Raw genomic sequence first — 14,913 nt, 5'->3', positions numbered from 1 at the left:
TAAAAAAAAAAAAAAAATCACCCACACCTCACTCTGTTCTCTTCACTCTTCCTGTTTTAAATGAGAGCCTCATCTGATCCAAATGGACATTAATAATCTCCTTCGTGTGGCAGGCCGTGTGAAGACATGTCCCAGAGTTCCATATTTCGTCTGCGTTATCACTGAACTGAGCTTTTTTTTTTTTTGGTCTGCTGCTTTTTGCTCTACACGGCCGCTTCACGACAGCCATTTGCGCAGCGCTTCCAGTATATGCCCCCACACGTACGAGTGCGAAACAGTGGCTCTGTAACGTATGTGTCACCCAGGCTGTCAGAAGTCCTTGTCCCAGCCCGACAGCTCCTCCGGAGGTTCCTCCGGTTCTGGAGGAAACATGTCAAAATGACTATGATCCAGTGGTCCCTTAAGCTGAAGAGAAAAAGAGTCAGATTCAGAAATGTACGGTTTTGAAGAATGACAAGTTTAATGAGGTCTTTTCCCAGAAACGGGACAAGGCACAGATCACCGTGGTAACACCTGTGGGATTCTACATTGTCTCGTTCAGAGCCTGTGGCATGTGAAATGACAGAATAAGTTAAATGTAATTCGAAACACACGTCACCTCTCTCTTTAATGGAGATGTCAGCTTCCTTCGTCTCAGACCCTCCCAGTTAAAGCCTTGAAACCATCTAGGGGAAAAAAAAAATGAAATATACATATCCACACACACACACACACACACACACACAAACATAACTTCTCCTGTCTGCAGCTATGACAGCCCATTTTTATTCACACACACGGTCAGTATGTAATGATACAAACACGTCACCTTTGAACAAGAGACTAGAGGACAGAATGTACTTCTCATATGAAAGCCGCCAGTAAAGAATGAATTTTAAATACACAGAACGAAAAGAGCTGAGAGTTTTTAAGATGTCATAGGCAACACAGCGTCTGGTTTGATGTTTGGGTCTAAACATGGTGCCTTTCGATCTCTATATACTACTAATGACATATCTCTCTGAAATTCCACACCGATATTCAAAAGCATTCATTCAAGCATACATACTCTAGTGTCCATGCATATTCATGATATGTAATCATCTAGCTGCATTCAGAATATGCTTCCTAATTTACATAATGTATCACGTGTAATGGCGCAACCTAAAGAGAACACAGAGCTTTTGGGATATCATCGTAGAACATCTCCAATTGTTGTCATGGAAGAATTAATCTGCCATTTTGGTAAATGCAAACAGCCAATAAGCAGCAGATCTGTTTTCTGATTGGCCTGGAGGAGAGCACCATCCGCACCTCAGTGTTTCAAGCACTGCTGCTCTGATTAGCACCAAGGACAGGCCCAGTGCGTCATCCCTGCTGCCTGCGCCTTTATTGCTCCTGATCAATGTGACAACAGCTGTATCAGTCCCCCCCGCCCCCCCCTCCCCCCGCCCCAAAACCCCACCCCCACTACCTTGTTTTGACCACTAATTGCTCCCTCAGTGAATGTGCTCTTGGTCTGGTTTTGACAATTCTGCCAGAGAATCACTAATTTGGCAGGCTGTGTCTGCTACCTATTGTACTGTAACACAGAGGAGATGGAGAAAGAGATAGATAGCTAGAGAGAGAGAGAGAGAGAGAGAGAGAGATGGTGGTAGAGATATATAGAGCAGGCAAAAACCAAAACCAAAACCAAAACCGCAACCACCAAACTGAACAAACATCTGAAGAGCACACCATGCTGTAACCACACCACAACACATTTCAGTGTGTTTTTCTGCCGTAACTAGTTTAGTGTGTGTGTGTGCGTGTGTGTGTGTGTGTGTGTGTGTGAGTGTCAAAGCCTAAACTGTGAATATACATCATCTAGAATTATTACTACAAAAAAATGACCCATAGAGACTCACTTGTGTTTCTTGATTTCAATGATGCCATTCTTCTTGTTGCCTAATCTCTCTGCTGGGTTGAGCCTGCGTAGTGGAAAACAGGGGATGAACATGTTTGTCACATTAAACATTATATAATCAAGGTGACTGATCAGCTGATTCAGACTGACTTAGATCTCTTTGTATGGACTTCCTCATTTAGTGTAACTAAGAATTAATAACTTAAATCGTAGACATTTATAATGATTAATAAGTTCAACCACAAGCATAACCACCAAAAAATATTTTGGCTGTTTTTAATAAGAACAAAGAAAGGTTGTCCCAGGTAGCCAGCCAGCAGATGTCCCCACCCAATATGTCTTTACTTGTCAAATATGCATAACCCCATAGGAGCATTTTGTGATGTCGTCATGAACCTACACCACACACACACACACACACACACACACACACACACACACACACACGGGAACTCTTGTTCCACAGTCACACGACAGACTGCCTGTTGGGTGGTGGCAGATGCTCTTTTAGAGGAGACAGTGTTTGTGCGAGCTCTCAAGAGCCTCTGTTTAAGAGCCAGATCACAGATTTAAAGCCTGGTGTGTGACTCGGCTATAAGTGGCTTGTTTTCACATGGGTATCAGGGTTCATCCCTACAGGATACTGCCAAGTGGCTTCATCCAGATGACAAACTGTGTGTCACGTCTAAATGAATACAATTAAACGTGGTCTGCCGCCGAATTTTCCCATTTGCAGGCCAAATGGCCGAAGATTTGCCAGACACTCGACGTTATCAACCCGTCTCCGATCACATGGCCACCGTTTGCACTCCACTCTCTGCGTCAATCAGAACGCTCATGTTCAGAATTATCCTTAATTATCGGCTATTTGTGGCGTTGACGTGGTCACAGCGTGACGCAATGCTAGGTTTCAAGGTCAAAGTCAAAGTCAAATTTAAAACAAAATAAAAGCGCTCTAAATGTTGAAATTCGGTGGAAGCTAATGGGTGATGTACTTGCAAAGTCTCCTGATGAGGTCCTCTGGACGCTTGCAAATCCGTTTGGGAATGTCCACCCTCTCGATGCCATGGAGGACCATGGTGTAGATTTTGATCGGGTCAGAACCTGTGAAAGGTGGACTGATAGAGGGTGGTATGTCAAAGATGAAAGACTTATCAGAAAATGTCATTTATCATTAATAGTACAGTGAATAATGATTACAGTAGTTACAACAAACTGAAAGGATTATAAAATGCAGAATATTCATTCATTCATTTATTCTTTTAGCCGCTTATTCTAATCAGGGTTGCGGGTGGTGCTGGTGGTCCTATCCCGGCACTAACTGGGCAAGAGGCGGGGAAACACCCTGGACAGGTTGCCAGTCCATCGCAGGCAGAATATTCAATCAAATTGGAAAAAAAAAAAAAATCTAAAAATAATCCTCTAAAGAATGAAAACTGAACTGTGATTTTGTTTTGTCAAACCTAACTATGTGTCAGCATGACTCATTATTACTTGGCAAGCAAACTCACAAATAAACTCCAGAGAACATTTACACACACTTTTTCTAGACCTTTAGAGTATGTAGACCAAAGTATGTAGAGGATACGTACTTTCTAACATGTATAGATATCATGGCACTGGTGCAAACCTAAATCAACCGCCTGCAATTCTAACATTCTCTCAACTATTCTAAAATTCCATCAAGTGTACCCTGTTTCCGTGGAAACGCTCAGAGAAGTCCCTGGCTGCACAGGATGTCAAGATTAGTGAAAGGCTGACCTATATTAAACTGAAGGATCTATAATGATCTAATCTACCATCTAATGTCCTTCAAAGTGAAAAGCACAGATACGGTCCTTCACGGAACCCTCAAAAGATGCCTCAAAAGATATTATCTTATCTGGCAAGAGGGTAACATATTGTTCAGCAAATCTGTTGTGATTCACTTCTATCTGATATGGACTTGTAAGAATCTGACAAAACCCCCAGCATGATCCTGTAAAGTTATTATCCATTAAATAACATTCTGCTAAAATGACTGCTATAAAGGATATGAGGCAGTTTATAAAGGATTGGTTATTGACTGGATGGTTCTTACCTGCCTGTGAGTAACTCAAAGATGAGTATTCCTAACGACCAGCAGTCAGCCCCGAAGTCATGACCTTTATTCATTATGACCTCCGGGGCTACATACTCTGGTGTGCCACAGAACGTCCATGTCTTTTTTCCCAGTCCAATCTTCTTAGCGAAGCCAAAATCTGCCTGAGAGTGACAGTTTTTTTGTTTTTTTTTTTAAAAAGGGAAAAGTCAGAAAACGGCTCAGGACGGTCACCTTTAATTATATACGTTTCATTCTCACCTAAAGCGTACAATAATGCAATGGCTCGTGAACAAGGAAAATACAACTGTAATTCCAAAGCTTTGGAAAACATACCATTTTGACGTAGCCTTCCCCGTCTAAGAGAAGATTCTCCGGTTTCAGGTCACGGTACACGATCCCCTTACCGTGAAGGTAATCAAAAGCCTCCAGGACGCAGCCGATGCAGAACCGAGCGGTGGAGTCCTCAAAGTAGCTCCTAAACCGCGTTTAGGAAAAACATCATCTAAGCACGATCTTCAAGATCAGTCCGCTAATCGGTCAATGACATTTCAAAGAAAATGTGATGTTGACTGTTGAGTCTTTGTTGACTGAGAAAAAATAACGTTTTGAACAAATATGATGTGACTCTCGCAAATTATTTGGAAATTTTACAGCAAGATGTCTGAACACGAAGATGTCTGACTCACTCTTTTTTAATACTATTTTGGGCTTAATTTTCGTGGGCAGATCTTGCTAGTGGGTGGGTGGGGGGGTGGGGGGGGGGGGGGGGTGGGGGGGGGGTTTGTAAGTGTCATGTAAAATTAACCTACACACTCACATGTCCCTTAGAACACTCCACAACTCTCCTCCCAGACAGGCCTCCAGCAGCATATACACATACTTATCATCTCGAAAGGTCCGGAACATTCTATAATAAAACTCAGACACAAAAAGGCATTTTGCAACACGAGACACCACTGCTAGAACTCACAGTTCATCTCCTCTGGGCTTGAGTGCACTTGACAGTGTTTTTCTTCACCACATTTGAAAGAGGAAACCAGAAAGAGAGAAAGAAAGGCAGAGGGGGGGGGGGGAGTGAAAAGGAGAAACTGAAGAGATTCTGAACTTCTGAACCTTTGGCAACTCCTCTGTCGGAGCTGTAGTACCAACGCATGCTAAGGCCCGCCGGCCTTTTGTCCTTGTATGTCAATGAGCTGATGAATCAATTCAGAGCACACACTATCGGACAGGAGCGACAAGGGCCGGAGATTTTCCACAGGGCTCCATAGCAACATGCAAAATGTTCTATCGCTGACCGTGGACAGCAGATACTGGTATGAAAGGAATCCCCGGTTAAAATGTTCCACGAACATTGTCTAGTGTCAATATCGTAGAGATAACGCATTCTGACATACTGTTCTCTATCACCTTGGCTCAGTCTTAGGAAAAAGGCCTTAAAGATACAGGGTTTAAGTGAAGTTCTTCAACATGTCTTTAATATTCATGATATCAATCTACAATACCATCACTGATCAGTGTTCCTTAAAAGGGACGAATTTAAATGATTTAGACTCTAAACTAGTCTCTAAATCAATAACTTTTACAATCGTAAAAAGGGTTAATGTTTTAAAATACATATTGAACACGTGTGGAGAGACTTCAAGCCTTATGTGGGAGTAACACCGTGTGCCTCTTAATCACATTAAAAGAATGATTTATTCAATATTATGCAAACAGAAGAAGTGTAAATTATCATTACGAAAACAGACTCTTCAAACAAAACCAAAGTAATCAAGGGGACAATGGGGCCTTCTTCAATGGGATGCTAATGCATGCATGAATCTAAACACGGCTTTCAGCGTAGCAGTAAATCGTCCAGCCATAAATCAGGATGTTGAATTGATTGCGAATAGCACACATAATCTACAGTCTATGATCTATACACATAATGGCTTTAAATGTACCAGTTCATATTGACATTGTTTCAAATGAACTACATGAAAACATTATAAAATGTAGAAAAATGGTAAAGCACATTCAGGGTTTTTCATTATTTTCATGTCAAATATGTTGTATTCATCTCATGACAATGACAAGCTACCCGTATTGTTTGTGGCTTTAAGATTCCTGTATAATAGAGATTGTGAAAGACAATCTGTTCTTAGTTTGTGAGTTTCAAACAAGCTGAATACTGAGGAATGTGCATTGTTTGACAAATCCAGAAAATACAGCCGAAGGGAAAAAGAAAAGAGGTTTAAAAAGTCATTTAAAGTATAGTACCTGACAATAAAGTTGGAGTTTGTCTGTTGGAGGATATTCTTCTCTGAGTAAATGTGCTCCTGTTGTCTTGTGTCCACAATATGCTTCTTTTTGATGCACTTCAAGGCAAATGTTGTGTCCTCATCTTTCAGCTTGACCTGCAAAAAAAAAAACCAAAAAAAAACAAAAAACCAAAACATATTTGAACTAAACTACAAAGCTAAACCACTGGACTAAGCTGTTTTTGAAGAGTCAGTGCAAAAAAGAAAAAAGTTGGAAATAAGAGCTTGAGGTTCCAATAATTTCTGTGTGAATGGCTCTGCACTGAGACATACAGCATTAGTGTTTAAACCCAAAAACTCTGACTCATGTTGTCCATCCCCTTCATGTTCCCTGCTGCAGTGAGACAGGGAGTAGGAGTGCTTACCCCTTCATGTTTCCTGCTGCAGTGAGACAGGGAGTGTGAGTGCTTACCAGCTCCACTCGGCCAAAGCCGCCCATACCCAGAGTGGCCACTATCTGAAGGTTCTGGAAGGGAGAGCCACTGGAGAGATGGGCCACCTTCTCCCTGAGTCGTTTCAGCTCCGAGCCGTCGGGACCCCAGTCGTACAGAGGAGACTGAGGCCTGCGCACGGTCGCCGTTTGATTGGTTGGTTGAGTTGTACAGCATGGACAAGAGGAGTTGAAAAGAAGAAACAAAAACAAAAAAAACACGACCTCATTTTTAGCACAGAAGATAACACAATAAAATAGGGATGTGTGGAATCGACAGTTTTGATGTTAAAAACATTATGCTTGGAAAATTCTCCTGGAGAAAACTCAGAGTTATGCTATGATTAAAGGACTATGAATGCGAATGTGGGCGTGGTTTTGTGGTCTACTGGACAAAACAGACACTCACAGTGCGTTTCTTCTCTCGTCGCTGCGTGACAACTGCTCTACATACTCCCTCAGATAGGCCTGCAGCTCCTCATATGTTCCCACTGTCTGGTTAAAGGTACTGAGGAAACAATGTGGCAACATAAGACCAGCTTACGTGTGTGTGTGTATGTGTGTGTGTGTGTGTGTGTGTGTGTGACAGAGAGAACAATCATAAGTTTGTGTGTGTGTGTGTGTGTGTGTGTGTGTGTGTGTGTGTGTGTGAGTGTGTGTGTGTGTGTGCGTGTGATGGTGTGTTTGTGTTCTGTGTGTATGGGTGTGAGCACCACAAAAATGTCACTCACTCTCTGTCTATGACTAGACATTGCGTGTCATTCTCCTTTGCAATGATGTTTGCCGATCGGACATCCTCACTACAGTCAGATTCAAAAAGAAATCGTCAAGTCACTGTAGAATAAAAATTAGTTAATGAAAGAACGAATAAATGAATGAATGAATTCATCAAAAAAAAGAAACAGTCCCCGCAATTTTTTTGGATGTTTCTTTGTCTTTTTAGATTCCACCACCTGTTAACTGTAAGATACAAATATCACAAAAGATACAAACTAAATCTTGTATACTAAATTTAAGGAGGTGTACCCAGATCAAATTCCAATGGCATTTTTTTTTCCCCCAAATGAATGCTTCTAAAAATCCTAAACAATGCTTTAATGTAAGAAGGACAATTAACTGCTGCTCTGTCTCAAATGCTTGAAATTCTGTCTCCCACACTGACTCCCATACATAGAACATTCTACTAAACACACAGTGTTGTGACCACGCAGCTCTCTGACTGGAGAGGTGCATGACTCTCCGCTGTGATTCGACAATTCAGTCCATTGTCTGCGACAGATACACAGCAGGACTGACACCACAAAAGGAGTTATATTTCGTTTCTCCATCTGCAATTAAGCATAGCTTTCTGTCCACTCCTCCACTGGCATTAAAAGCTTGGTGAAACGGTGACATTACGTGAGTGAGTTTACATCTTAAGAGAACGATTCATCTTGTGGGGAAAAAAAAAAACTGTACTCTGTCCAGTATCAAATACAGCGGTGTCATCTGTCTTACAACTCTCGCTGACAATGATCTGATTAAATCTGGGAAATCATCAGCATAATTTAAAAAGTGCCATGTGATACAGATGAATAGAAAAGTAAAACTTTTGAAGGTTTGGAAAGTGCAGGGTGATGTATTAGTATGTAACCTCAACATTCAAAGTTAGTGCATTCGCTGGATTGATTTTTCATAAAAACAACATGGGAAAACGGTGATTAATTTATACCAGACACCCGGTAAAGACGCAGTGCCGTGACTCCACATCAAAACGAATAATCTCATGCGATTCACCTCTGCTGATCCTGTGGTTTTATTTGAGCATGTTTTAAATTGGGCCCCATGGCTTATTTCCTCAACCCGAAGCATTAATTAACTCAGCCTCTTTGCCATTAAAAGCACAGCTGAATAACAGGGGTTTTCTGCCAACCTTATGAGGGCCTTTTCCCCAAAGTAATCTCCCACACCCAGAGTCTTTATCTCCTGTGGCTCAGGACAGCCATCCGTGCTCTGTGTTACTGTCACCTGCCGAGAAACAACACCCATATAACACACACACACACACACACACACACACACACACACAAACGCTCTAGAAATGTTTGCAAGACACTTTGGTGTTTCACTGTATTATAGTGACATACTTCTTCAATGAAACAGAAAGGATTAATGCTACAGGGTGATGTTCTAATTTAAAGTGTTTATATTCAGAGTGTAGAATTCCAGGGGGAAAAAAAAAACAAAATTACCTCTCCTTTGGCTATAATGAAGAAAGTGTTGCCTTCCTCTCCCTCACGAATAATGTACTCCCCTTCGTCAAAGTAATCCTGTAAACGATAAAAAATAGAAAAAGCATTTTACATTTTCTATTGTGAGCATATGGATGGACACACACACACAAACACACACACATACACACACAAACAAACACACGCACACAAACACACACACACACACAAAAACACACAGAGGGCGCTTTATAACTTACCACTTCGAGACAGTCCACGATTTTTGCAAGCTTTTCTTCTGGCAAATCTTTCAGTAAAGACACACTACGAGGGAGAAAAAAAAAACAGTTATACAGCATCTATTTCATGGGGAAATGGCCCAGAACACTACAATCTGTTAAGCAGAAAAAGGGCTGTATACCTGCGGAGGAAGCTGAAGTATTCCTCGTGTCTGGCCTGAGTGGAGCGCATCATGATGGTCTGGAAGGTCTGTCTGTCCAGAGCCCAGATGTGGGACTGGGTCACAGCTGTCGAAACAGGAATGCCGTCAATCAGTCTCTAATCACAGTTGCACCTCGGACGATTCCCTGTCACGCATGCAGCAAAGACTGGGACAGAATTAATTATCACTGACAAATGATTTGATGAATGGAACCTTATGGTGGGGACACTGGACACATATTGGTATGCAGTAGCAGCTCATCGTAAGCGTAATTCTCAAAAACACAGTTCTAAGATCCTATACTATTCACTCAGACACCTCAATCCACGTGCACCTGGTTTTGATGGTTCTCCTACCACACGGTACCTGGCTATGTGTTACCGAGCTTGGGACAGGTGACAAAGAACTATCCAGTTATGTGAAATTTATCAAGGTATTCTTGGTCCAGGTCTAGGTTTAATATAACTTATTATTAATAATATAACTTATTATTAACGTGTGTATATAATTAAACTCTGTTGAGAGACAGATTTCTGTAAATGAACAATATTCAGTGTAACTCTGCTGGATGCAGAAGTGTGTCTCATTCTTTTTTCTGATACTACAGTACAATGTGTGTCAAAACTCCATCCAGCTCCAGCTGTGTTTTCCCTCTGATTCCTCCGAACGTTCAGGCACTATGCAGAAATAAGTGCCACATGACTGCTTTAGTACACGTTTCACAGAGCAAGTACAGTTTTTTTTTTTCCACATATGACGGGACTCTTTAACGTTTCCGAAACACTCTGCTAACTTGTACTGTGTAAACGAGAGGAGACGAATCTGCTGGGAGTCGTAGTAAAAACATGACAGGTGACACGTTGTCATAGACCGCTGCGTGCAGCTGTGTTACACACATGATCAGTCTGCGTGTCACATGCGCCAATCATCCTCTCCAGAGGAGAAGTACTGGGAATTCACACAGAACCTGTGGAACAAATTAAATCTCGTCCTGTTCTGGTCTGTTTGGTTTTATTCTTTCATAGCCCCCCCCCCTCCCCCCCGCCCCGCATCACAGAATTTTCGGCACAGGTAGTCACGGAAACAAGCCTGAGGCGACTCTGACAGGTGGAGTTCCCCAGAGCTTTCAGAGACATGATGTCCCGCACTCACCTTTCACAGTGGCCGTCCTCTTACAGTTGTACAGTATGGCCAACTCTCCGAAGGCCGTCCCAGGTCGCATCTGGCCCAGGAGTTTCCCGTTCTGTATGACGTCAAGTAAACCATCTACAGGCGCAGAGTCAAAAGAACACTGGGTTTAACCATTTTTAAAGATCGCATTTCACTCTGACAGCGCCTGACTCTTTCATGGTGCCAGCTCCACAGAGACAATTCAAAACCCCTAATGACACTGATAGGTCACATGTATAACATGTCTATGCAAGCATTATTACTGCTCAGTAGGAGTGTGACCGCACATGAGTGCATACCAGTGAGACTTATGCTTCATGTTTATCACAAATCAAACAATTTTGCACTGGGCAAACTTAATAAAAAATACATGAAATTACACAGTGCCTTTGGTGTAATTTTCTACAGGCATAACCATGTACGAGGAAGTAAAGATTATAATATCATTGTAATCCATCACTGCCTTATGAATAAGCACATGAACCTGCCTATTTAACAAGCTCAAGCAACGTAAGTGCCAGACATTTTTCAAAATTCTTACTCTGATGGATAATTTCACAATGGTAGACAGTGAATGTGATTCAGTCATTGACTTCACAGGTCTTTGTTCCCAGTGCATTGAAAAGATATCAAAGTGAACCAAACACACCAAAGACCATGGCACGTAGTAAACCGTGAGTTCAGCGCTCAGATACACGCCTACAGATGACGAATGTCATGACGCTGAGTGAAAAGTGGCTGACCTGCTAGAACATACAGGTAGTTCCCCGGTTCCCCCTCCTGAATGACCAGCTGGTCGGCCGAGTAGACTTTCTCATACATGCACTCCACCATCTCACGCATGTGCTGCGACTCCAGCTTCTTCAGAAAGTCATTATTCATGATGGCCTCGTTAATCAGCTTTTTCGTACTGAAATGAGAGGAAGATGCAGTTTGAACCTCCGTTTCGCTGGGTTTTAAAACTTGCACAACTCTGGTTCGTTTGGTGGCAAAAACCAAAACCTTATCAACCGCAACGATCCCATTTTCATCATTACTTTCACAAAAAGTCTGATTGTTCAGCTGGAAATCTGCTTAAACTAAATTCCACTATACGGTCCCAGTTTCATTTAACCTTTGGTTTGGTTGTGGTAAGGCCTGTTTGCACTAGGGCAAGCCTGGGATGAGAGGAGGAGGTGTGGGAGGGATGTTTAGAGAAACGTAGAGTTAAGTGCCTTAAGGGCAGAGCGACAGCCGCCAATAGAAAAGAGACAGACATTACAACTCCACCGGTGGTAACTTAATATCCTCAAGTGTTCTGTCTAGGATGGGGACCAGCAACACTCTGGTGATTGTGTAGAGATGAGACCCACTGAACCCACCTGGTTCTAGTTGATTACCACTACTGCCTCGTGAACAACAAGAAGAAGAAAGATGGACATGTTACCTGATGCTTTTACCAAAGATTTCATTTCAAAATGATAGCTATTGATATTTATGTAAAATCTGACACTGATGAGGGTAATAATGAATACAACTTACTTTTGTGTATGACTGAAACACAGCAAGCATATATGAACCCCACACACCAGACAGTAGTAGTGAATCTAATAATTGTCTCCTCTCTTGAAACAGAGGAGCTGGATAAACTTGTATTTCAAAACAAACCTCTATTTACACTTTTGAGAATGACCTCATTCAGATTATTCAATTTTTGAACAAGTTTATTTCTCACATGCTACAGACTGTCTGAACTGTATCTCCGAGTTTCAGCTGTCTCTTTAGGTAGCAGATTTGGGACAGAAGACTGGTTTGTGCTAGAACTGTCAGATAGAGCAGACGAGTCACTGAATACTGAATGAGTCTTATATTTCATGAATCTCAAGGAGCTCTCTGTGTACTCAGCTCCACTACAACGCATCAGGCTGTCGCCGCAAAGCCTCTGAGACGGCAAAGCTGTCACAAAGCAGACTGAATATTCAAATCAATAGTTCAATATTCTGTGCTTTTAAAGTTGGCTGCAAAAATGAGGCCTTTTTTTTTTGGTGATTTTGTACCGTTCTAACTGAGCGTCTTCACGCACACTCATTTTCTTTTTCTTCCTCTTCTCTTTCGTTTAGGCTGGCATTGGATTCTTATGCATGCTCTCAGTTTCATTTCAACGTTTTCAGCGTCGGTGTAATATTGACGAATGTGCAGCGCGCTTGATCGATGAGCTTATTAAACTATGTACGCTGCAGCAAATCTTGGTCAGGTTGGTTTTGCACGCGCACAAAATATCAAACATGAGCAAGCAATGTTAATAAACATGACTCACATCGTAACAGACAAAAGGGAGATAACACACAAACCAACTAAATAATCCATTCAACCTAAACCTTCATGAATGCCCGTATCTGCCCTGACATGATTCTTCTATCTCCCAAACATGTTCTCATTTATAAAACAGCAAGTGCACAATCCACAGATGACTGCCTCCAGAAACGGATTACACCATAAGGGGTTGTTGAGCTTGCTGGCAAAGCTTATGATAATTAATAGTTGTTCTGCATCTGAGGAAAGTGAATTCAAACAATGCTCTGTCATCATAGAAGACATGAACCAGAATGAGATGGAAAAAAGCCCTGGTATATTGACATCCTCTACCTAAACATTTTCTGTCTAATTCATGTTTAAGAACACATCCCTGCAGACGGGAGAACAACATTATACAAACACTGTTGTGCTATATATCGATTCCTCCTTCTAGAATTTACCCCCCCCCCCCCCCCCCCCCCACACACACACACACCCCAAAACCCTCTCATTTTCACATCTGAAAGAACAAGGTCTCTCCATTAACCTAAAATGGAACTTGTGAATGAATTAAACCCTGAGATTTGTGGACTGGCAGCCGGGGTCTGTTTCATTAAAACAGTAATGATCACTATCCCTGCATGCAGATGGGCCCACTCTTTGTGCACTCTTAAGCCTCTCCATCCTCTTCCTGGTCTGTTATGTTAATACCTGCTTTTATGCCTCCTCTGGTTGGGAGACACTACAAAGGCTGACTGGAGCGTTCTACTGTCTCCTTTCTCAGTGAGAGTCAGTTTAGTGTACAGTGACTCCATAATGAAATAAGAACTGGGGAGAAAGCATGTCCTTGTTTGCTCCCGGTGCCTGCCGGATTTGACCATACAAGCAGTACACTTTGGCTTTGGCTTTGGCTCTGAACTACAGCAGATGTGTGAGCCTTCATCTGAACAAGAGGGGTAGACTAAGGCAAAGACTAAGGTCCAAACAGTATGCATTTGCACATGTACTGGGAGCCACTGTTTGTGCTTGGTTTCCTCAGAGAAATACCTGAAACCTTGTATTAGACATGCCTTGATTTACGAACGCCAAAATCAGCACTTGACTGCTCTGAGTGCTTGAGCCCTCTGTCTATTGTTCTCTGCTTATGTTTCATATTCCGTTATTCCAAGATATTCACACATGCTTGCAATGTCAAATTCACCTAAAGACACCCTCAGATTCCTGCCCACACTAACCTGGAGTCTTTGCGGACATGCGCTCTCTCTATGGAGATGTGTTGGACCCTGTGCCCGCTGCAGAAGTGCCCCGACGTGGGCTCGGCCGACACTCCCTCTTTGGCCTTCAGTCGCCTGTGGACCTCCACGGCCACTCTGTGGAAGCGCGCGGACCCTTGGTTAATCACGCCCAGCAGCCGACGACTGTGCCTCAGAGGAGCCGGAGGCGACCGGCCGAGGCCGTTGTAGCCGATCGCGTCTTGGAGCTTGTCGATCTGAGAGACTTTGGCCTCCAGTTCTTTCTGCAGGGTCTGCAGCTGCTGCTCCTGGGCACGTAGCTCTTGGTCTCTGCGGGCAAGCTCTTCCTCCAGCCGGGCGATTCTCAGCTTCAGGGGCTCCGCAGATTCCCAGACGGGCTGCTCCTTCAGACCGGAGGCCAGGCAAGTCTGCTCCAACCGGGAGCCTTTTATTGAACCATTCCCCATTTCCCACACACTACTTGGCACCATAGGAGATGACTTCGTTCATCGGATCACTTCACTGCTTGAACACTGACATTTGCCCAGTGAGAAGATGCATGTACTCCAAAAGGAGTGAACTGTATTAAGAAAGACCACAACAATACGGAGAACTAAGTTGTAATATATATATATATATATATATATATATATATATATATATATATATATATATATAACACAATAATAAAATACTTAAATTATTAGCTCACAGCAGGGCTTGATCACTGCAGTTTCTGGAATAACTGTGTTTCAAGATACAAAATACATATTGCTTTATGGAGCATTAAATTATGTGCATAAATTACTGCAGCATATGGCCATGTTTATTTATTTATTTATGGTGAATTACACTGCAACTGCTGTAAGTTAGTAGAGCAGGACAGA

The 14,913-nt window shown here is 42.4% G+C and overlaps 1 protein-coding gene across 1 annotated transcript; it reads right to left on the bottom strand.

Moving 5' to 3' along the window:
* Positions 1-309: 309 nt before the first annotated feature.
* Positions 310-14,517, bottom strand: prkg2l (protein kinase cGMP-dependent 2, like). Its single transcript, XM_030771403.1, has 18 exons — positions 14,030-14,517; positions 11,264-11,430; positions 10,503-10,616; positions 9,330-9,435; positions 9,169-9,232; positions 8,930-9,007; positions 8,611-8,705; positions 7,430-7,498; positions 7,108-7,206; positions 6,681-6,831; positions 6,228-6,364; positions 4,786-4,875; positions 4,302-4,443; positions 3,966-4,129; positions 2,881-3,003; positions 1,887-1,949; positions 599-665; positions 310-405 (listed from the first exon to the last, which is right to left on the bottom strand). Exons 1-18 carry the CDS (start codon positions 14,515-14,517, stop codon positions 310-312), a joined length of 2,313 nt encoding a protein of 770 aa, XP_030627263.1.
* Between the last annotated feature and the right edge of the window lie 396 nt (positions 14,518-14,913).

The sequence above is a fragment of the Chanos chanos genome, chromosome 4 (genome assembly GCF_902362185.1).
Source record: "Chanos chanos chromosome 4, fChaCha1.1, whole genome shotgun sequence".
NCBI lineage: Eukaryota > Metazoa > Chordata > Actinopteri > Gonorynchiformes > Chanidae > Chanos > Chanos chanos.
Note: the sequence above shows the minus strand (reverse complement) of the source record. Positions and strands in the feature narration are given on the sequence as shown.

Bases quoted from the DNA above. Each gene is read 5' to 3' on its own strand.
- prkg2l (XM_030771403.1), bottom strand. From the start codon at position 14,517: ATGGTGCCAAGTAGTGTGTGGGAAATGGGGAATGGTTCAATAAAAGGC. The intron at 9,436-10,502 runs GTGAGTGCGGGA...CTGTTTCGACAG, and splicing joins GAGGACGGCCACTGTGAAAG to CTGTGACCCAGTCCCACATC. The intron at 7,207-7,429 runs GTGAGTGACATT...TTGTTTCCTCAG, and splicing joins TGTCTAGTCATAGACAGAGA to TACCTTTAACCAGACAGTGG.